The sequence below is a fragment of the Erinaceus europaeus genome, chromosome 17, assembly GCF_950295315.1.
Source record: "Erinaceus europaeus chromosome 17, mEriEur2.1, whole genome shotgun sequence".
In the NCBI taxonomy this organism is placed as follows: domain Eukaryota; kingdom Metazoa; phylum Chordata; class Mammalia; order Eulipotyphla; family Erinaceidae; genus Erinaceus; species Erinaceus europaeus.
This window is the reverse complement of record NC_080178.1, coordinates 74083950-74106942: the sequence shown is the minus strand read 5'-3', so window position 1 is coordinate 74106942 and position 22993 is coordinate 74083950. Positions and strand designations below refer to the sequence as shown.

Genomic DNA, 22993 nt, shown 5'->3' with positions numbered 1-22993 from the left:
GCCAGTCCTGTCTCTACCCCCGTCCCGCGCGCGCGCGCGTGTGGGTGTGTGTGTTCGCGCGTGTGTGTGCGAAACTCAGATTTCTGCTTCTACCCCGCTCCTGGGTCCCCCCACATTTTAGGAGGCAGAAGGGGGCCCAAGGTCAGCTCCGAGGTGAGCCCGCTGGAGAAGTCCGCAGACTGCGCGCCCAGGAGCCCAGTGCAGCCGCGACTCTGCCGCCAGGCAACTTCGCCCCTGCCTAGGGAGGGGCTTGGGCGCGCCAGTGTACCCGGTGGGGGTGGGGGGTGGCCAGGCCCGCGCCCCTGCGGCCACCCTGGGGATCCCAAAACTCCTCCCCTCTCTGCTCCTATTGGCCTCGGGCGCCCCCGCCCCCAGCCGCTAGCCTAGGGGTGGCGATGCGAGGGGGACTGACGCTCCGACTGGATAAATAGGCTCCCGCGCCCCGCGAGCGGCTAGGGGTGCAGAAGCCCCAGGAACCGGCCGCCACCGCTCTGCCTGCCGCCTGTCCTACCCAGACAGGGTAACGGGACCCTCGGGCGTCCATCTCTGCCCCCGGCATCCTGCACGAGTCTCGGGGCTCCCCCCCGCCAAACCCGCGCGCCCAGACATGGAGCTGTGGTCGCCCCCGCTCCGCGACGTGGACCTGGCGGCCCCGGACGGCGCCCTCTGCAACTTTGCCGCAGCCGACGACGACTTCTACGACGACCCGTGTTTCGACTCCCCGGACCTGCGCTTCTTCGAAGACCTGGACCCGCGCCTGGTGCACGTGGACGCGCTGCACCCACACTTCCCCGCCGCCCTGCACCCCGGGCCGGGCGCGCGCGAGGACGAGCACGTGCGCGCCCCCAGCGGGCACCACCAGGCGGGCCGCTGTCTGCTGTGGGCGTGCAAGGCCTGCAAGCGCAAGACCAGCAGCGCAGACCGCCGCCGGGCCGCCACCATGCGCGAGCGCCGCCGCCTCAGCAAAGTCAACGAGGCTTTCGAGGCGCTCAAGCGCTGCACGTCCAGCAACCCGAACCAGCGCCTGCCCAAGGTGGAGATCCTGCGCAACGCCATCCGCTACATCGAGGGCCTGCAGGCGCTGCTGCGGGGCCCGGACGCCGCGGCCCCCGCCGCTGCCGCCGCCTTCTTCGCGCCCGGCCCGCTGCCACCCGGCCCGGCCCCCGAGCACGACAGCGGCGACTCCGACGCGTCCAGCCCGCGCTCCAGCTGCTCCGACGGCATGGTGAGCCGAGGCCCGGGCTGGAGGGGAGGGAGGCTCGCCCTCGGGCCTGGGGAGCTGGGGGAAGGGGCAGCGGCCTTGCAGGGACTGAGGCCCCCGTCCAGGGCAGTTGTCACCGGGATGGCTCAGTGTGGGGAAGGGGTCTTGTTCCAGGTTCTATCCGACCCATTCTGGGCGCGCAAAGGGAGACAGGCTCCATCCCCCAACTAGCCCCATTTCCAAAATGGCGCACCCTCAGAGACACTTCCTACCCACCCCTCCCCCGTCCGGGGCAAGGGCAGTTGTCACCCAGGTAGATCAGGGGTGTGGGGGGTCGTGTTCCCGGTTCGATTCGACCCGTTTCGGACACCCAAGGGGAGACCTGCTTCCCTCCCGCTGATGTTGGTTTCCAAACTGCGCCCTCGGAGATACCTCCTACCCACCCCTCTCCCCACTTCCGGGGCCTGGGCAATTGTCACTGGGATGGTTTAGTGGAGGGAGGGGGGTTTGATCTGACTTCTTCCCGGCGACCAAAGGGAGACATGTACCCTCTCCCCAATCTAGCCCCATTTCCAAACTGTGTGCGCCTTCAGAGACACCTCCTACACACCCCTGTTCCCGGTCCCGGGCAGTTGTAGCAGGGATGTGTGTGTGTGGGGGGCGTGTTCCAGGTTCGAACTGACCAGTTCCGGGCTCCCAAGGGGAGACCTGCTCCCCCCCACCCCCGCCCTGAGCCCCTATCCAAAATGTGTGCGCTCTTAAAGACATCTCCTAACGCACCCATTTCCCCGTCCCGGGCCGAGGTATTAGTTTCCGGGGTGGATCAGTGGGGGGAGGGGGAGTGTTCCAGGTCCATCCGACCCGTTCCGGGCACCCAAGGGGAGACCTGCTTCCCCCCACCCGCAGCCCCTATCCAAAATGTTGCGCCTCCCGCCCCCGTCACCTACCCAGCCCTTTCCCCAGTCGGGGGCCGGGGCAGTTAGAGGCTCACAGCGGGGACTTGGGGAGTAATTCTTCGGTCCTGCGACCCCCCCAACCCCCCGCCTGGCTGTCGCCCTCTTTGCAGACCGACTACAGCGGACCCCTGAGCGGTGCGCGCCGGCGGAACCGCTACGATGGCGCCTACTACAGCGACGCGCCCAGCGGTGCGTATCTGCGCCCCCTTCCCAAGTTGCCCTCTGAACTTGCCTTTATCTCGCCCCCCCACATACACATCCTGAGAGATGGGGGGTGACCACCAACCGCAGAGGCAGACCCTCTCCCCCCCACACACATACACATCCTGAGAAATGGGGGGCTGACCCACCAAGCGCAGAGACCCTCTTTCTTCACCCCGCACTCTCGTGGGTTGGATCATCCCCGGAGCTGGCAAGTATTTTCTCGGTATCTTTTCCACACACACCCCCCAATGCACTGGGGCGCCCCGAGGGAGAGAGAGGGCAGCGACTCCGCTCCACCCCACCCCCACCCCGCTCATTGACTCCCCTCCCCTGCGCAGAGCCCAGGCCTGGGAAGGGCGCGGTGGTGTCCAGTCTGGACTGCCTGTCTAGCATCGTGCAGCGCATCTCCACCGAGAGCCCCGTCGCGGCCACACCGCAGCTGGACCCTCCACCGGAGTCACTGTCTCCCGGGCCGCAGGAAGGGACCTCGCGGAACCAGGGCGACAGCCTCGCCGCCACCGCCTCCCCAGGCGCCGCCTCGCAGTGCCCAGCGGGCGAGAACCCCAACCCCACCTACCAGGTGCTCTAAGGAGGCGGGCAGCAGCCCCAAGGATGGGCCCTTAGGATCAGTCCCTGGCTCCCAGAAGATGCCAACCCCCTTCCCCAAGCGTGCTTTTAAAGCGACACTGCGGGAGGTGGAGGAGGGGAGGCACTGGAGAACTCAGGTTGCCAGAGGGTGGGACACCCCCTTCCCCTCACTGCAGACCCAAGCTCCGCCTTGGACGCCTTGGTCACTCCCCCGGGCCGTGGCCCCTCACTCAGGACCCTTGGTGCCTTCACTCAGTCTAGGGTGTGACCCTCCCACCCCACCCCCCGGTTCAGGACCATTTTTTTATATACTTTTTGTAATCTATTGCTGTAAATAAGAGTTGCTTGGCCAGAGCAAGAGCCCCTAGGGCTGTATTTATCTCTGAGGCATGGTGTGCGGTGCGGCAGGGACTTTGTAAGTTTATATAGGGTGGGCGGGTGGGCGGCGAGCTGCAGGCGCTCGCTGGGGAGTTGGAAATAAAGACGCTAATTTATCCTGAGGTGGGTGTTTTCTTCCCCTGGGTTGGGAGCCTGGGTTTTGACCTGGAGAATTCCCGAGCTGTCCCGCAGCGACCCCTGCAGGCCACAGGCGAGTGCAAGGTGATGGTGGCAGAGTCCTGGTGGTGGGTGCTGACCGACCGGGCTCTCCATGGCGTCCAGTGAAGGGGTTGGTGACCTCACACAGAACCAGTTGCCGAATGGTTGTAGTGCCAGGGTGCATATCAGAATGATCCGTGGAGACTGAGACCCAAGTCTGGCCCCAGCACCCAACGATGCTGATGTAATATGCAGCCATGCTGCGTAGACACTGGTGGGGGGTGGGGAAGGTGGCGGGGTGGCGGGGTGGCTCCTGAGCTCCCAAGGCGACAAAGTGAATCCAGGGGATAGTGAAGCCGTGCTGTGCACCTTAAGGTGAGTTTACGTCATGCTGTCCTCAGCTGAGGGCACAGCAGTGTTGGAGCTTAGACACTAAGTACAGGGAGTCAGAAGGTAGCGCAGCGGGTTAAGCGCACGTGGAGCAAAGCACAAGGACCGGCATAAGGATCCTGGTTTGAGCCCCCGGTTCCCCACCTGCAGGGGCGTTGCTTCACAGGCAGTGAAGCAGGTCTGCAGGTGTCTATCTTTCTCTCCTCCTCTCTGTCTTCCCCTCCTCTCTCCATTTCTCTCTGTCCTATCCCACAACGACATCAGTAACAACAATAATAACTACAACAACAATAAAAAACAACTAAGGCAACAAAAGGGAAAATAAATAAATAATAATAACAATAGAAACAACGTCCAGAGGCACCAAACAGCACATGTGAGGCAGAAAACTCCACCAGACATGTGTGCTTCCTGGGTGCCACAAACCTTCATTTTAATACGCAGTGTTTTCTTTCTTTTTTAAAAAAAATTATTTATAACTAGATACAGAGAAATTGAGAAAGGGAGATGGAGAGGGAAAGAGACAGAGAGACACCTGCAGCTTTGCTTCACCACTCGTGAAGCTTTTCCCCTGCAGGTGGGGACCAGAGGCTTGAACCTGGGTCCTTGAGCACTGTGATGTATAATAGGTAATGTGTGAGCTTAACCAGGTGTGCCACCACTTGGTCCCCAAAATGCAGTGTTTTCAAAATGCAACAAAGTGCTCAGCAATAAAATAAAGTGTGTCTGGAACATACCTGGTGGTTAGCACTGGGTACTGGCATTTTATTTATTGCTTATTTATTTCTGTATGTATTTATTGCCTTCAGGGTTATCACTGAAGCTTGGTGCCTGGACTACTAATTCACTGCTCCTGGAATCCATGGTTTACATTTTATTGGACAAGGCAGGCTTTTAAAAAAATTCTTTATTGGGGGATTAATGGTTTACAGTTGACAACAAAACACAATAGTGTGTACACGCACAACAGTTCCCGCTAGGCCCTCCTCTGCCATCATGGTCCAGGACCTCAGCTCTCCCCCACCCCAATCCAAAGTCTTTTACTTTGGTGCAATACACCAATTCCAGTCCAAGTTCTGCTTAGTGTTTTCCCTTTTGGTTTTGTTTTTCAACTTCTGTCCACGAGTGAGACCATCCCTACTCCTCCTTCTCTTTCTGGCTGATCTCATTTCACATGATTTCTTCAAGCTCCATCCAAGATGAGGTAAAGAAGGCGAATTCACCATTTTTAATAGCTGAGTAGTATTCTATTGTGTATATAGACCACAACTTTCTCAGCCACTCATCTGTTGTTGGACACCTAGGTTGCTTCCAGGTTTTGGCTATTAAAATTGTGCTGCTGTGAACACAGGTATACACAGATCTTTTTGGATGGGTGTGTTGGGTTCCTTAGGATATATCCCCAGGAGAGGAATTGCAGGGTCATAGGGTAAGTCCATTTCTAGCCTTCTGAGAGTTCTCCAGACTGTTCTCCACAGAGGCTGGACCAATTTACATTCCCACCAGCAGTGCAGGAGGGTTCCTTTGTCCCCACAGCCAACAGAGAGAAATTGAGAGGGGAGAAGGAGATAGAGAGGGAGAGAGAAAGGTAGACACCTGAAGACCTGCTTCACCACTTGTGAAGAGTCCTGCTGCAGGTGGGGAACAGAGGCTCAAACACAGGTCCTTGCATCCTTGCATGTGCCATTGTGCTTAGTACTGTGTGTACTTAGCAGAGTGTGCCACTGCCCAGCCCCTGTACTGGCATTCTCCAAGAGCTCCACCAGTTGACTGGGAAGTGCAGACAAGGCTGAGAGTCATATTCCTCCACACATAGTGCCAAGCCAGGGGTGGGTGGCATCCGGAAGGACGGCTGCAGAGGTGCCACTTGGGACCTTCCTGGACACAGAGGAGGTGACAGTGGGCTCAGCATCGAGAGGGAAAAATAAACGAGTGTGAGGGTTACTGTAAGCTGTGTAACCACCAGGCTATCACTGACAGGACTGACCACAAAGAGATGCCATACAAGGCCTCTCTCTCCCCAGCTCCTCACCCAGCACACATGAGTGCTCAGGCCTATGGAAAGACAGCAGCCCAGCCCCGTGAGGAGAGGGGAAGGGCTGTGTAAACCATATCACCACAGGTGGCACCACTGTGGAGAGCTGCCTTGTCTTGTCAGGTGGGCACAGGCCTTGTGCTTCAAGCCCTGACACCATGGGAGGTGTTGTGCCAAGTCTCTCTCACCATCTGAATGAAAAGTGGAAGGGGGGTGGCTGAATGCACAGGAGGCCTCCCAGCTCCCCCAAACAACTATAAACACTCTGAGAGGGGGTCAGGTGGTGGCGCACCAGGTCGAGTGCACATTACGGCGTGCCAAGGACTTGGGTTCGAGCCCTCCTGGTCTCCGCTTTGCAAGTGGTGAAGCAGGGCTGTAGGTGTCTCTTTTTCTCTCTCCCTCTCTCTCTATCTCCCCCTCCCCTCTTCATTTCTGGCTATCTCTATCCAATAAATAAAGATAATTTAAAAATCATTTTTTAAAAAACCACTCTGAGCGCAGAGGAGTCACTGATTTATTCAGGGTGGTGGGGACAGCTTCCACCTTCAGGGAAGAGACATCCCCTCCCCACCCCTTACTCCCCCCACCCCCGCCACCCCCTGCCTCTCTCCTCTCCCCTGGGTACACAGCCCCCCAGAAGGATGACTGGGCAAAAATTCTTCTCATTTATATAGTGCCTCGACCCCAGCCCCCCAAAACTTGGCCATCAGGACCTAAGTGCCCCCACATTCCACTGCACAGAGGTTGGTTGCTGAGTCCCCTTCCCACTTCCAAGGGCTTTGCCCTGGGTGTCCAGGCTAGAAGTGAGGCCAGAGGAAGGGCTGCTTATTTATCTGAGCCTCTGCCTCCTGCAGGATCCCCCTGGAGCTGCAGGCCCAGAGCTGCAGCTGCTAGCACCCTGGGCTCTTCTCCTGGCTCTCCCTAGATGAGCCTTGGGGTGCTTCACAAGCCACAGACACCACACACACACACACACACACACACACACACACACACACACACACTCACTCACTCCCGGGACTCGTCCAGTAATTTGTTCATTCAGCAGATGCCAGGTCCTCTGCTGGGTGAAAACAGAGGCCCGCATTCCCTTCCTCCCCTGGGGGATCGCCCAGGCCTGTGGGAAGACTGGACCTTTTAGCAATCAGTGAATATCACAGCAAATTAAGTGCTATGGCGGGGGGAGTGTGGCCATGCAGGTAAACTCCCCCCCCCCCCGTATGAATTTTGAAGGAGCTGGTAAGGAAAACAGTCAGAGGAGGATGCCCCAAGCTGAGGAAACACAGATCCATGAAAGCAAACCCTGCTTTTCTGAAACCCGAGACCCTCCAAGGTTAAGTTGGGCCAAAGGCCAAAGAGCCTGGAGGTCCTGAGCCATGTTCTGGTCAATAACCTGTAGAAAACATTCAACAAGGACCCTGTAAGCAGAGATTGCATTAGCCAGCTTTCTGTCATCAGTAAAGAAAGTGGTACTATGGGGGCCAGGTGGGGGGCCCTCACAAGGATCACGGTTTGAGCCCCAGATCCCCACCTGTAGGGGAAATGCTTCACAGGTGGTTAAGCAGATCTGCAAGTATCTCTCTGTCTCTCTCCCTCTCTGTCTCTCCCTCCCCTCTCAGTTTCTCTTTGACCTAGCCAATAAAGTGGAAAAAAAGAATGGCTGCCAGGAGCCATGGATCATAGTGCTGGCACCAAGCCCCAGCAATAACCCTGGAGGCAAAAAAAAAATACGTAAAACCATTGCCACGTGGAGAGGCAGTCAAAGAATATGCAGACTGAGGAAGGTTGAAAGGAATGTCGAAGACTGAAAAAGGCAAGAGAAAGGAAGAGGACAAAGACAGAGGAAGGGACAAAGAGGAAGAGAAAGACAAAGTGGTTTGAACTAGAAAGCGACATGGGAGTTTTCTCTCTACAGCTGAGCACCATTGAAGGGAGCAACTCCGATTCATTCGTAGGCCCTGGAAGGCTTCCTGACCATAGTCAGCAGTGGTTCTCACTTCTGAGGACTAAGTCCAGATGTTCACCACTGCCCCATTCCTGGGACCTGAGTCTGGTTGTGCCCCGGAGCTTCTCTGAGAACTTAGCAGTGTGACTTAAGCCATCCTGACCTGGGCTCTCTCTGGGTTTGAGAATTTAAAGGCTGTGGTCCAGTTCTTCAGTAATTCACCTATCGCATTTTGGAGAAAGAAAAATGACAATGGAACTTGTCTTTTACAGATAAAAGATTGTGGAACCAAACTTACTTTTTTTTTTCACAGCAAAGGCAAATTATTTATAACCTTTAACTTACTTAATAAAAACCATTTTAGGGGCCCAGGTGGTGGCACACCTGGTTGAGCGCATGTATTATAATGGCAGGGACCAAGATTCAAGCCCCCGGTCCCCACCTGCAGGGGGGAAAACTTTGCCAGTGGTGAAGCAGAGCTGCAGGTGTCTCTCTGTCTCTCTCCCTCTCTATCATCCCCTCCCTCTTGATTTCTGGCTGTCTCTATCCAATAAATAGATAATAATAAATTTAAAAAAAGAAAAAGAAAAACCATTTTAAAACTTTCCCTGAGTTTTCATTGAGATATAATTCACATATCGTAAAATTTGTCTTTTTACTTATTTCATTAGGATTATTTATTTGAATGAGATAGAGAGAGACCAGAACACTGCTCAGCTCTGGCTTGTGGTGGTACTGAGGCTTGAACCTAGGACCTCAGAGCCTCAGGAATGAAAGTCTTGTGCAGAGCCATGATGCTCTCTCCCCATCCCGATTATTACTTCTTTTTAAAGCAACTTGCTCTGTATACTGTATACTGGGATCAGGCAACCATCACCACTAATCTCAAAACAATTTTTAAAGATTTGTTTTTTATTTTGTACTGCTAAGCTCTGGTGGTGCTGCTGTTGGACTTCTCATAGGAATTAAGAAAACCATACATTATCAGGCTTTTGTGTATGCCTTCTATTCTCTAGTATGCTTTGAAGCTTCATACATCATGTAGCGTTTCCTAGCACTCCACTCCTCTACACAGCTGAGTAGTATTCCAGTATACGGAAATACGCCAGAAGAAGAAGGTTGAATGTGGGATGATCTCACTAACTTTTTGTATACTGAAAAGATGATTCTTTGTCCCCCACTGAATCGTCTTGGAATTCTCGTCAAATTAAGTGGCCACAAGTGGACAGGTTCATTTCTAAACTCTCAACTTGATTTCATTGATCTGTATGTCTGTCCTGCTGACAGTAGCACATAGTCTTGGTCCCTGGACTCTGTAGTATGTTTTGAAGTTGGAGAGTGAGTCCTGGTTCTCTAGGCTATTCTCAGTATCTCACATTTGGCGACTACGTCTTTAAGGAGTGCAATCTCTTCCTGGGTGGTCATTCCCGTAGCCGTGAATCTCGCCTGGCCCAGTATGCAACTACAAACTGACTGGCGTGGCAAGTCACCATGGGCTCTTCTTGATGCCTAGGAAAAAGAAAATGAAGGCGATGATTTTTCTTTCATTCTCATCCGTGTTTGATGCAGCTTTTATGATATAAATGCTATTTTATAATAGTGCTAACTGAGCGTTATTCTGAAAAGATGGAATTGTTCTTGTCAGCATTATAAATGCTTCCAAGTTGTTATGATTTATTTTAATATACTGTGCAGGTGTTTCAGTTAATAAAAAAAAACTACATTTTGTCTGGTCTTTTTGAAAATTGATAGTATTGTTGGTTGTTTTTTTTTTTTTTTTTTTCAAACACACACATTCAATCCTAATTACTTTGCTAAGTCTAAATAAATGTTCACTCTTTCACTCAATGTAAAAGAAGTGAGGACAGTAAAACAGTTCACATAGTGTGTGTGTTGCCTGTCATGTGCAAGGTCCAGGTGTGAATCTGGTCCCCACTGCATTGAAGGAGAGCTTCGATGTTGCGGTCTCTTTCACTCTCTCTGCCTCTCCACCTCTCTCTCTCTCTCTCAGAAAAAGAGCGATCCCCAAATAGCTAAGTTTCTGGCCTCACAGAACCTGGACCCAGCCACAGGCTCGTAGTTACAGGCTGAATCACACAGAGAAGCCAGAGAGCTCTTGCTGAAGGGTCCTTAGAGGAGAAACAAACAAACAAACAGACCTCTTGGAATAGCCACACGTCTCCAGCTGCTTCTAGAAAACGTGGTGCCACTTGCCCAGTCACCCTGTGTGAGCACCTGTGCCTGTCCTTTCTCCCACACAACACACCCCTGCCCCCCACCCTTTGCGCTCCTCCCCACTGTCATTGTCATTTCTCACCTCCCAACCCCATTCCCATAGCCACCAATGAGAGACGTCAAGGCCCCATTTTCCCAACAGTCAAGCCTAGGGAGGATGACACTGTCCCCTGGGTCACACCCTGGCAGGAGGTGAGGGAAAAGACATGGCGTAAGGCTTGGTCAGGAGGAGGTGGACAGGCAGTCTAAGGCAGGCGGATAAGAGACGCCATCTCATATAATCATCATAAAGTATCACTCTCAGGGCAGGGGGCAGATAGCATAATGGTTATGCAAAGAGACTCTCATGCTAGAGGCTCCAGAGACCCAGGCTCAACCGCCCCCCACACCACCAGAAGCCAGAGCTGAGCAGTGCTCTGGTAGAAGGAAAAAAAAAAGTGTTCTCTTTACACATATGAGGAACAGAAGCCCAGAGAGGGGAAGTCTGAAATAAAGAAAAATTGGAGAGAGTGGGGGCCAAGTAGGGATGCACTCGGTTAAGCACACATAGTACTAAGCACAAGGACCCACACAAGGATACTGGTTGGAGCTCCCACATCCCACCTGTGGGGGGGAGTGCTTAATGAGTGGTGAAGCATATCTGCAGGTCTCTCTTTCTCCTTCTCTATCTCTCTTCTCTCAACTTCCTAATATATATATATACGAAAAAATGGCTATCACAAGTGGTAAATTCGTAGTGCAGGCACTGAATCCCAGCAACTGGAAAAATACATGTATAACAAAAAAAGAAAAGAAAAAAGAAAAAGTGGAGAAGAGGGGGGAGGGAGAGAGAGAGAGAAGGGGGGGTGGCTTGCAGTGTTTCCAGACCTTTGGGGTTGCTGCAGTGGGGAAGGAGTTCTACTGACCTCTGGTGGGTAGAGACCGGGAGTACTGCTTAACAGCCCCCACAAGGGATTACCCACCTGGCCCACCAGTCAGTAATGCAGGAGAAACCCTGGTCAAGCACTCCCCAGAGTATCCAGCAGCTTGGACCCTTGCTAGACTTGTGCTGGCCTGAGAGGTCTGAGAAGCACTGGCCGAGGGCTTGCAGGAAGGACAGCTGTACACCCACCCCACTCCCAGGGTAGCTCCCAGGTTCGGTGCTTAAGCTACCAACCTGGCCACCAGACTGGTCCCCACTACAACCCCTCTGGGTTCACTGTCCCCCAGTCCCTGAAGGGAGGAATTCTGGTCTGAGGAGGAGATGCCCCTGGGTCCCACTGCATCTACCCACAGAGAGGGGTCTGCACACAACTTCAGTTAGTTTCCAGATGTGGCCACAAGATGGCACCCCAACCCACGTGGAGGGATAAGACGGCCTAGGAGAGCAGCACAGAGGATGTGACAAGCTGGATAAAGGTCTAGAGGGTTGGACTTGGGCCAGTTTCAGAGCCCCCAAAGGACCAGATCTAAGGCCTGTCAGTGCCGGTGTGGGACTACAGAGCAAACATGACATCAGTTGCCCCTGAGCACAGTTCCTGGTCCACTCCTAGTCACAGTTCATCCTCTAGCCATTCCCACCAGGGAGCTTACTGGGCCCTCACTCCTGCTCCCCTGGTCTGAACAAGCACGCTCCCAGAGCTGATGTGTGCGGGACCTGGGCATCCTATTATTCATACCCACAATAAAGAAACTCAAGTCAGCACTGGACCTGGGATTTGAACCCAGGCTGTCTGCTTCTATAGAGACTCTACTCTTAGTTATTGAATAATACTGCCCCACCAGTAAACTCACTGTCTTCCCTCACCAGCCACAAAATCCAATAACCCCTAGCATTCAGCTGCAAGCTTTCCTCTGCAAAAAAAAAAAAAAAAAAAGGAGGGGTAGGGTGGTTGGGCACAGGGCTATGAATGTGTGGAAAAGGTGATTCACTAGACTAAGGATCTGTGGTTGGTTCTGTGGATGAGAAGCTAAGTCTGAGTCAGCAGTTATTGAGTCCTCCTCCTCCTCCTCATCCCCCTCCTCCCCCTGGGAATTTCCCCTTTTCACCCTCCTCATCCTCCTCACCCTGGGAATTTCCCCTTTTTGCTGCCTTCTTGAATTTTCTGGACTTTCTGTAAATGCCAGACTTTTTACAGTTTGCAAAGAAAGTGAGAGAATGAACTTTCATGTCCTTAGAATAGAGGGGATTCTTGAGAGTCTAGGCTGGGGGTGTTATCAAGAATACCCCTGTGGGGCCAGGTGGGGGCACACCTGGTTGAATGCATATGTTACAATTCACAAGGACCCAGGTTCAAGATTCTGGCCTCCACCTGCAGGGAGGAAAGCTTCACAGGTCTGTAGGTGTATGTCTCTCTCCTCTATCTCCCCAGCACCCTCTTGATCTCTTTCTACCTCTACTCAAACAAATGAATAAAATATTTTTTAAGTCTCCCTGTTTAGCATAGAGGGGCTCTTCTTCTAAAGGGGTATAGGCTAGGGGTGTGTGATCAAGAATCAAGGTGACAGTCCTAAAGGGAGAGGCATCCCCTGCCCCCTGGAGGCTTCCCTCCCAACCTCCTTGCTCTCCCAGACATAAGGGATTTGGAGAGTGTGTCATTCTCTCCCCTTATGCCCAGTCTGCTTTCTTTTTCTAGCAGGGCCAGGCCTGACAAAGTCTCCTAGTCAGTCACCCAGCCTACCCACTCCTAGAAGCCCTTTGCTTCTCTCTACCCCCTCCCCCGCCCGCCTCTCCTCACCATCTGGGGCACATGCCAGGCTCCCATCATGATTTGCTACAGGGTGGTGTCCTGAGGGGCTCTGTGCTGACTCTGAGTAAGTCCTTCCCCAGATAGCCTTGGGTAAGGGCTCGGGTCTCCCATGGTTTCTGACACTAGGATGCTGGGTCCCCAGCTCCTCTCTTGGTCTTTCTCAAATCCTCTCATCCTGGGTGAAGAGTCACTGAGCACCAGGTACCAGTGAGGGAGGGTGGAAACCTGCAGCAAAGTCACATTCTGACCTCATGTGGTCCTGCAGGGGGAGGAGGAAGAAGAGATGGGGCCCTTGGCTTTGGCACCTCTCCCTCCACTCCCACTCTCTCTCTTTTTTCTACCCTTGGGACTGAAAAGAAGCCAGACATCTTTTCTGTGTGTCCACTTCTCTGTGCTTATGGGGCAGAACTTTCTGCGACAATACAACCTGAGAATCTGAGTCCAAACCCAGTTGAGATGTGCTGGGACAAGTGTCCTCGTGCCTTCACACTGCTCTGGGTGACAGGGACACGCTCTCTCACACCTGCATGACTCCAAGACTGAAGGGGAAATAGCTCTCCCTTAGTGGAACAACATACATCAGTCTCTGGAGGAAGAAGGCGCCTCCTGTGGTCCCCAGACACCAGCTGTCTCTTTGCTTCTACCCTAGTCCGACCGCTCTAGTCCAACCGCTCTAGTCCGACCACTCTCCATCTCTCCTGTTGTGTTGCTTCTGCCATCTCTGCCCCCTTTGCCCCTCTTGAACCCTCTCCAAGCCATCCCCCCCTCCCCCAACCACATCCAGCTTCCCCTGGAGCTGGTCTGGGAGTCTCCTGGCCAACTGAGGAGAGAGATGTCTTCAGCACTCTGTCCCCAGGCACACAACGGTCTGTGGGCCAGTGGAGAGGGCCAGCTGTCTGCACAGTTAGCAAGTGCCGACAGGTAAAGAAGAGCCTTATGTCTTCTTAATTAAATCGCCCTTTGTCCAGGCAGCCTGCTGTTCGATTGGACTGGCCCGAGATCAATAAGCCTCCTTCCCAGTGCTACCGCCCTTGGAATAGGGCTGCACCTCCCCAGCCCTGCCCAAGACCACTGCCCACTTTCCCCAACAGCCTGGGGAGGCCTTAGGGGCCAAGGTCCCTTGTGTGCCTGTGCCTGGGACAGAGTCTGCAGCAAGTGAGGAGGGCATAGTTGCTAGATTGGGTCAAAACTGAGAGACTAAGAGCAGGCAAAGGCCAGGAAGCCTGAACTGCACTCTCCCCACCCCAGGCGGACTGCGGAAGGCTGCCATCCTGCGGACTGGATGCGGCTCAGCACTGAGCTTGCCCCTAAGGGGTGGAGGGGTCTATCAATACTGGGGAGCCATCAGGAACCCCTGCTCCTTCTGACTTCTTAGGGCATGGAATCCATTTACATACGGCATCCCTCACCTATAGGTGGGGGGAGAGGTTACTGTGGGGAGGATCAGGGGACTAGGATCAGAAGGGCAACACATGGGCCTCACCGGGTGCTGGGGATCAGAAAGACCCGGGGTCATAGGGGACTGAACGTGCTGAGAGGGGTCCAGGATCGCTGGGAGGGGCGTCGAGGACTAGGAGGATAAAGTGTGCGTGGTGTGTATAAAAAGGGAAGCGGGGTGGGGAAAAGAGGGGTGTTATTTTGGAGCATTTGCAAGAGGGTAGCGAGGGACTAAATGCACCTGGGGTTCCAGCCTCCGTGCAAAAGGCCGGCCTTCCAGGAGCGCTTGGAGAAGCCAAGGGGAGCCCCTGGGGTGCTGGGCCGGCCCTGCTTGGAAGGAGAGGGGCGGGTGCTCAGGGCCTTCTCACCTCCGGGTGACCCGGGGGCTTGAGGGGGCACCGGCCTAGACGTCCCTCAAGGCTCCCCGGGGCGGGCGGAGCAATGGCGGGTCCCTCCCGGGAGGCGCAGAGGCGGGGCGGGCACCCCCAGCGCCGGGGTTGGGGGAGGCCAGACGCGGCGCGGGGCTGGGAGAAAGGGGGGCGCGGAACCCGGGCTTTTTAGGACCCAGCGCGGCACCTGCCTCCGGGGCGAGTGCGGCTGCGCGCGCCGAGAGCCGGTGTCCGGAGAGCTGGACCGGAGCGAGCGAGCGAGCCAGGGAGCAGCAGCGCGGCCGGAGGCAGCATCGCGGCGGCGGCCGCTCTGCGCCCCGGGTCCCCGGCGTGGCCGGCTCGCCACCCCCGCCTCCGGGCCGCGACCCCTCCAGCCCCAGCGCCTCGGCCCGCAGCGCCCAGCGCCTGCCCGTAGCGGAGCCCGAGCCCGGAGCGCGGATCCCGGGGGCTCCGCAGCCCGCGCGCCCCGGCCCCGCAGCCCGCAGCCCGCAGCCCGCAGCCCGCAGCCCGCAGCCGGCGCGCACAGCCCCGCGGCCGCCCGGGAGCTGTCCTTTCAGCACCGCTGCGGGAGCCCCAGCCCCGGCCGGCGCGCCCGGCAGCCCCTGCCTGGGGGCCCCGCCGCCTCCTCCGGGAAGCGGGCAGGAGGAACGCGGAGGGCGGCCGGGCGGGCCGAGAGGGGGGCGCCGGAGCCCGGCCACGCAGGGAGGAGGGCGGCGGGCATCCATCACCCCGCGCCCGCAGAGACCACCGCACCGCACCGCACCCGGGAGCGCGGACGCCCCAGCCCCCTCCCCACCCTCCCCCTTCCCGGACTGGTCTCTTGGCCCGTCCTCCGGAGCAACTGACCTCCCCCCACCCCCCAAAAAAGAGCTTTGTGTTGGTCTCTCGGTTTCCCTATTGAGATGGGGACAGGAGCCCGGCCCCCCCACCCTCTGTTCCCTCCCCCCGGGGCTCGCCGCTGAGCGCCGCCCCCTCCCTCCCTCCCTCCCTCCCTCTTTTTCTCCTTTCTTCCCTCCCTCCCTCCCTCCCTCCCTCGCTCCCTCCTTTTTTCCCTCCTCTGCCTCCTCCGCAGCCGGACCAGCTCCCTCCCACCTCTGGTGACCAGAGGCCCTGAGACCCCGCCGCACCCTCCCCGGGACCGGCAGCCGGCTGGAGGCGCCCGGAGCGGGGGACCCGGGGGCCCTCCCCGAGTGGCCAGGACCGCGGTCTTCGGCGCCCCCCGACGGCAGAGGGGAGGGGGGGCGGAAGGAGGCCGCGCGCCCCCCTCCCCGGCGCCGACTCCCCCTGGCGGCCGCTCCCATGGGTGTCGCTGGGCCGCGCCATGCCCAGGCCTAGGGGGGCGCCGCGATGGGCCAAGGGGACGACAGCGAGCGCGTCGTGATCAACGTAGGCGGCACTCGCCACCAGACGTACCGCTCGACGCTGCGCACGCTGCCCGGCACCCGGCTGGCCTGGCTGGCCGAGCCCGACGCGCACAGCCACTTCGACTATGACCCGCGCGCGGACGAGTTCTTCTTCGACCGCCACCCCGGGGTCTTCGCGCACATCCTGAACTACTACCGCACCGGCAAGCTGCACTGCCCGGCCGACGTGTGCGGGCCGCTGTACGAGGAGGAGCTGGCCTTCTGGGGCATCGACGAGACCGACGTGGAGCCCTGCTGTTGGATGACTTACCGCCAGCACCGCGACGCGGAGGAGGCGCTGGACAGCTTCGGCGGGGCGCCCCTGGACAACAGCGCGGACGACGCGGACGCCGACGGGCCCGGGGACTCGGGCGACGGCGAGGACGAGCTGGAGATGACCAAGCGCCTGGCGCTCAGCGACTCCCCGGACGGCCGGCCCGGCGGCTTCTGGCGGCGCTGGCAGCCGCGCATCTGGGCGCTATTTGAGGACCCCTACTCCTCCCGCTACGCGCGGGTAAGTCTCCAAAGACCCCGGCCCCCCGGCCGGCGCAGGGGCGCAGGGGCGCAGGGGCGCAGGGGCGCAGGGGCGCAGGGGCGCAGGGGCGCAGGGGCGGAGCTGGGAGTGGCGCCAGGGCTGGAGGATCCCGAGGGGTGTGCGCGCATGCAGTGAGAGGGGGGACTCCTCTGGGGTCACCAGCTCTGTGTGTAAGAGGGGGAGACACCTCTTCTGGGGGTCTCCAGCTCTGTGTGTGAGGGGGGCAACGCTGGGGTCACCAGCTGTGTGTGTAAGGCCAGAGTCTGGACTCCCTGCCGTGGGGGGTGTGAGTCTGGATGGGTGTGTTCGTGAGTCTCCGCAGCCTGCGTGTGTGCATCTCTTTGTCGGTGCAGGGGTGCGCTTTGGGGTGGGCAGGTGGGTGGTGGGCACGGTGTGTGTAGGGGGGCTCTGCTTGGTGGGTAGTGAGGACTGGGGGTGTGCGGGCTGCCTGGGCGTGTACAGAGTGAAGGTGTGAGCTGCTCGCCTTTATACTAGGGGAAGCTAATGGGCGCTTGGGGCCTGCAAGAGCCCACAGAAGGAGGCTGGAGGCCCGGTCCTTCCCCAGGGTGCAGCCTGGGGCACTAGCAGACCATGGTGGGCGGGGTGTCTGCATGGTTAATTCATAACCTGGTCGTTGATGCTGATGGCTGGGCTGTGTTTCCACTCCGGGGAACAGAACCTGTCCTTCAGCCTCACCAAAACCGGAAGGGGGTGTGTGTGGGGGAGGGGGGATTGAACTGACGCTTGGTTTTCCTCAGGAGACTGTCAGGGCCAGAGAGGGGGGTCTAAGCAGGGAACCCGCAAGGAGAAGGGTGAGAGGTGGGCGTGTCCTCACAGGCCACTCCCCTTGGTGACAGCTACTGGGTGCAGGGGAGCAAGGGCACCCTGCTGCTGACCTTGGCCCTTCATATGACCTCCCTGAACCAGTGTCCTCCTCTGTAAGACGAGAAAGGGTTAAGTGGTATCAGGGTGCTGTTCAACGGAGCCCCAAAAGGAAACACTTTTAGCACCCACCTACCCTGCAAGAGATGCTCCTGGTCTTCGCAGACTCAGTCCTCTGGGACCTGAACAAAGTCTACAGCGGAAAGGGAGGCCCGGTGTTGGGACTTTAAGCAGAGTGTCTCCCCCATTCTATGAGCCACCCTGCCCCTCTCTTGCCCCACAGTCCTTGCCTCTGGCCCCTAGAGCCCAGGGAGGAGAGGAGGATGGGTAAGAGAAGGAGCAGAGCTGTCCACCCAGCTGATGAGTGGGAGGAGGAGTTGGGGGGCCCTGAGATGTCCACAGGCAGAGAAAGACTGTATCTAGAGAAAACCATGTTTTATCGTGGGGTGGAGGGTAGCAGATTAGTCCTGAACTTTGATTCCTAGAACAAATGCGCTATACATGGGGGGGGGGGGTAATAGAGAGGGAACCAAGTTCCTGCTTTTGCTACTGAGAACCATGTCCAAGGTCACCAGGAAGTGGGAGGTCCCACAGGGCTCCTGGGACCTCATCCACCCCTGAGCTGACCACCTGCTCCTTGCCATCACCCAGAATGTCCTGGATCTTCAGAGATGCCCCCCCCCCCATTCCCCTCTCCTGACAGAGGGACAGAGGCCACCATGGCAGAGATTATGTAACTGGAGGCTGTGGCTGAGCTGTGGAGAGGGTTGGAGGACGGGGACTGGGAGGCTGAACCAACCAACACATGTGGGGGAGGAAGGCTAACTGGGCAAAGGCTGGGGTCAGGGCAGAGGCCATTCAGCCCATGTTTGACCTTGCACAGCATCTTAGTACCCATGGCCCCAGAAGCAAGAAGGCCCAACTTCTTCACTGTCCTCTCAGCTTCCTGGCTCCCTTGCAGGAGGCTAGGACTGCCCCTTCCCTAACCTTGGACTCCCATTTCAGGGCCCTGGCTTTCAGGACAGGCACTGTAACACGCACCAACCCCCTTCCCTGGCTCTCTCCCACTGGTCATTCCTAGGCCGAGGTGCAGACACACAGGCCAGTCATGTCATTTGGAGGTGAAGTTGGTACAAGAAACCTTGGAGAAAAAATCCCGGTTGTTTCCAGTGCTTCTATGCTGAAGAGCAGACTGTGGGGGAAAGTGGGGAGAGGGGGTGGGTGAGAAGGTGCCCTTCCCGCCAGCCTGTCGATGCCACTCTCTTTCCCCAGTGGCCTCACAGAGTCCTTCCAACTCCAGAGACAGCCTCAGGGGGAGGGACCCACCGAGGGACCCAGCCTAGGGCACTGAAGGCAGACTGGATTAGAACCCAGGCTTCCTGCCTCACGCGCCTGGCTGGCTGGCCTAGCTGCATTGCTGCCTCTCTGCAGCTCATCTGCGCAGAGCCCAGCCGGGCCGCCAGCCCTCCTCCCCCCTCCATCTTGGCTGCTCTGCCTGCTGGCTGCCGCTGCTGCTGTTACCTTTGTTTACCCCTCTCCCCTACCCCCCCCAGCCCCCCAGGCCTCCTGAAATTGGTGGGTCTGGACCTCTATCTCTGTTCCAGATCTCAGACTAGAAACCTATATGTGTGTAACATTATGGATCCATGTGAAATCAAAGTTGTGTATGTGAGAGAGAAAAAATCTGTGTCAGAAATGGTTTATTTTCTGTGTGGGTATAAGAGACTTCATGTGTGTGAGAATCAAAATGTGTGTGTGTGTGTGTGTGACTCTGGGTGTGGTGTTTGCATGTGTGTGTGAGAGTCTGTGAGTCCCTGTGCCCAGAAAAATCTGTGTGAATGTGAGAGGCAGGTCCTGTGTGTGGTGAGGAATGGACTTTGTGTGAGTATGAGACTGCGTGGGAGAGAATGCGTATATAAGAGGGAGACTGTGTGTTTAAGAGAGAGGCTGTGTGCCAGAGAGGATCTGGGGAGTGTGTGAGAGGCTTGCATGTGAGTACGTGTGTGTGTGTGTGTGTGTGTGTGTGTGTGTGTGTGTGTGTGTGAAACCATCTCTGTGTGAGGCTGAATATGTGTGTGTGGGAATCTGTATGACAGAAACTGTGTGTGTGAAGCTGAGTCTAAGTCTGAAATGGTGTGTGGAGTTACTTGTATGTCCGTGTTGCTGTGTGTGCTTGTATGTGAGAGAGACCGTGTGTTGCCCCGGTGAGAGGAAGATCAGACTCCAGAAGCACTTCCTACCTGTACCCTAATCTCTTGCAACTCCTGAACTGCCCCAGCAAGCAGGTTTGTTCTGCATTTTCTGTCCTGAAAGAGATGATAAGAGATAAGGCTGTAGCCTTGGAGTGGGTAGCTAGGCCACACGCCAGCCCAGCTCCAGCCCCAGGGGTTGGGTGTCAGCCCTGAAGCACTGTGGTCACTTGCTGGGGTGGGAGGTCCCATCTGAGCTCTTCTGGGAGTGGCCATGCTAACGGGGGCAGCTGGCTTCCCGGTGGTCTCTCCTCTGCTCTCCTGGGCAAGCAGGCAGAGGGGGCTAAGGGTAGGGAGGTGAGCAAAGCCAAAGTGGGTCCAGAGTGTATCCTGGGGGGGGGGTGGAGGTAGTGCCTCAGACACACACCTGCACCTGCAAAGACTAGAGCTGAAGAGACAAAGTGTTGGGGGCTGTAGAGGGACTTCCCAAGCTCGTTAGCATGCCTGAGGAGGTCACTGGCTAGGACAAGTTTTGAAGAGCAAGTAGAAGGAGGTAGCTTTGAGGGAACAGTGTTCCCAGCATGCAGAGGAGCAAAGGCTAACTCTGGATTAGGGACGGGGCAAAGGGGCAGCCCTGGCTTTGAACTGCCCTCCTCTCTTCCTTAGGGGAGCAGCTCAGATGACAGGCCCCTGGGTTTTGTCTCTAATTTGCATGCTGTCTTTGGGGTGATGGGTGTTTTTTTTTCAAAACCTCTAATTTGCATAACACGTTCTGTGTCAGGTCAAGGTCAATTCCTGTGCTAATAAGCCAAAGAGTATCCCTAATCTGTAAGGTGTGTGTGTGTGTGTGTGTGTGTGTGTGTGTGTGTGTGTGCATCTGTCCTCCAGAATCTCTTAACCTTCAAAGGACACCCAAGTGCCAGTGGTCCCTAAGCTGGGAAGTCCTACCATGACCCCACTACCCACCACTCCTTCCAAGCCAAATCTCTGTTCCTCAGCCTTTCCCCACCTCCTCCACTGCCCACCATCCCAAAGAAGTAAATTCACCTGGTGGCTGGGACCTGGTGAACCCAGCTGGAGACTTGAATTATTCCCCTGGGATTCTGGTAGTCTTGGGGCTGGTACTGGGAAGAGCGGTGAGGACTGTGGTACTGTGGTACTGTGAGAACTTCCTAAGAGCTTTTACCCTTTCCCCTCAGAGCCCACTCTGCAGGCCAGGCCCCAGGGTGAATCCCAGCAGAATATGAAGGAGATCCCATGGACAGTGGAGAAAGGGCGGGTGGGCTGCCCTGTCAGCTCACGAAACATTTCCCACCACAGCGTGTCCCTGCTCAGTGCCGTGTCCCTTCCCGTGATGTCTAACAGGAGCCGAAGTATCTTTAAACCTCCACTCTACCTACCCCAGATCCCCTCTGAGCACCAGGTTCATTCTCCCAAGGGCCATTTGGATATTTACAACATCATCATGGGTCATACAAAATTGGCCGCTTAAAGGTGAGCACTTAATGCTACACTAAGAAGGAACTTCACTTCCCTTGATCAGGCCAGACCAATTGTTTCTGGAGTCATACACAGCCTGTGGGCAGGACCTTCCCACCCCTGTCCTAGTCAGTTTCTCAACCTCTTCACCTCAAATGCCCCCAGAGGGGTGATGGGAAGATTCACTGAGTTAATGTCTAGAGAGCACCGGGTTTTAGGGCCTGGCATATAGCAAGTGCTCAGTAAGTACTCGAAGGTATTCTTCCTCCTCTTGACCACAGTCTCACTTTATGGCTTCCTCCAGACTCCACCCAGGGCCCTCCAGCGTCAGGTCGCCCGTTTCCCCCGGGTCTGCCTCTCCAGCCCTCAGCCTCCACAGAGGTCTTTTCAGTTCACAGGTGCGTCTGCTTAACCCCGTGCGTGGCCAGGGTAAAAGGCTTCAGCGTGCCCCACCCCAGAGCCTGACACGTCGGTCCCTGCCTGCCTCCCCACCCTCCTCTGGCCTGCCTCTTGTCGCTCGTGACACCCCAGTCATCCTGATTCCTTTAGTTTCCAAATGATCTCTATTATTTTTTATTATTAATAGAGGCAGAGAGAAATTGAGAGAGAAGAGAAAGAGATAAGGGAGGAGAGAGAGAGAGAGACCTGCAGCACTATTTGACCACTCTTGAAGCTTCTCCCCTATGGGTGCGGGGTGGGCTTGAACCCAGATCCTCGAGCACTGTAATTAATGTGCACTCAACCAAGTGTGTCACCACCCGGCCCCCTCCTTTCAGTTTTTTGCGTGTGCCGGGTCCCTACCATGGGGCCTTTGCACGTGCAGTTCCCTCTGATGGACTCTTAACTCCAGTTCCACCCTTCCTCACATCCCATTTCTATGTCAGCTCCTTGGGGATACATTCCCAGCCTCCACAGTCTGGGTCAGGGGTCAGATGCAGGATCCTTCCCTCCAGAGAAACAGCTCGGTCTATAGCAAAATGTTCCTTAGAAACTTGGTGGGGCTGGGTGGTGGTGCACCTTGTTGAGCGCATATGTTCCAGTGCACAAGGACCTGGGTTCAAGTCCCCAGTCTCCATCTGCAAGGGGCAAGCTTTGTGAGGGGGAAACCTTCTCGAGAGGTAAAGTGATGTTGTAGGTGTCTCTCTGTCTTCCTCCCTATCTCCCTCTGCCATCTCAATTTCTGGCTTTCTCTGTCCAATCAATAAAGATAATTAAAAAAAATAAAGTTAAAAAAAAGAAAGAAATGAGGGAGTCGGGCGGTAGTGCAGCAGTTTAAGTGCACATGGCGCAAAGCTCAAGGACCAGCATAAGGATCCCGGTTCGAGCCCCTGGCTTTCCACCTGCAGGGGAGTCACTTCACAAGCGGTGAAGCTGGTCTGCAGGTGTCTATCTTTCTCTCTCCCTCTCCGTCTTCCCCTCCCCTTTCCATTTTTCTCTGTCCTATCCAACAACAATGGCATCAATAACAACAACAATAAAAAAGGAGGGAAAAAAAAGAAACTTGGCTTGACCTCCTGCTTGTGGGCTCAGCCTGATCAGAGCCAGGTTATGACAGACACAAGAATGGTCGCTTAGGGGGGACCTCTAAGAGGCATATGTGAGCAGGTTGCTCACAGAAGCCCCATCAGTCTCTAACTCCCAGTGGCCTGGGGGCGTCCACCTGCCTTATGACACCTGAGTCTGGCCCTGTGGGCGCAGGAATCTGTGCTCCCTGACTCTGGGCAGGAAGTCTGGCGTTTGTCAGAAACTTTGGTTTGAGCCTGGCAGAAAGAGAGCAAGGCAGGTTTTTTCCATGGTGCAGGGGGGTTGGGGGGCTGGTGGGGGATGGTGTCAGGCTGGCTGCCTGGGCCAGGGATTGC

The 22993-nt window shown here is 56.3% G+C and overlaps 2 protein-coding genes across 3 annotated transcripts in view; both read left to right on the top strand.

Moving 5' to 3' along the window:
• Nucleotides 1–269: 269 nt before the first annotated feature.
• MYOD1 (myogenic differentiation 1) lies at nt 270–3351 on the top strand. The gene is made up of 3 exons (XM_007515853.2): nt 270–1225; nt 2268–2346; nt 2700–3351. Exons 1-3 carry the CDS (start codon nt 608–610, stop codon nt 2948–2950), a joined length of 948 nt encoding a protein of 315 aa, XP_007515915.1. The 5' UTR covers nt 270–607; the 3' UTR covers nt 2951–3351.
• A 12338-nt stretch (nt 3352–15689) lies between these two features.
• Nucleotides 15690–22993, top strand: part of KCNC1 (potassium voltage-gated channel subfamily C member 1) — a 59245-nt gene continuing 51941 nt past the window's right edge. The window contains exon 1 of one of the 2 annotated variants that reach the window (XM_060177069.1): nt 15690–16563. In XM_060177069.1, coding sequence (XP_060033052.1) covers nt 15994–16563 — 570 coding nt within the window. In that variant the 5' untranslated portion in view covers nt 15690–15993. The remainder of the gene's footprint in view (nt 16564–22993) is intronic. The other variant, XM_007515854.3, reaches the window with a different exon arrangement.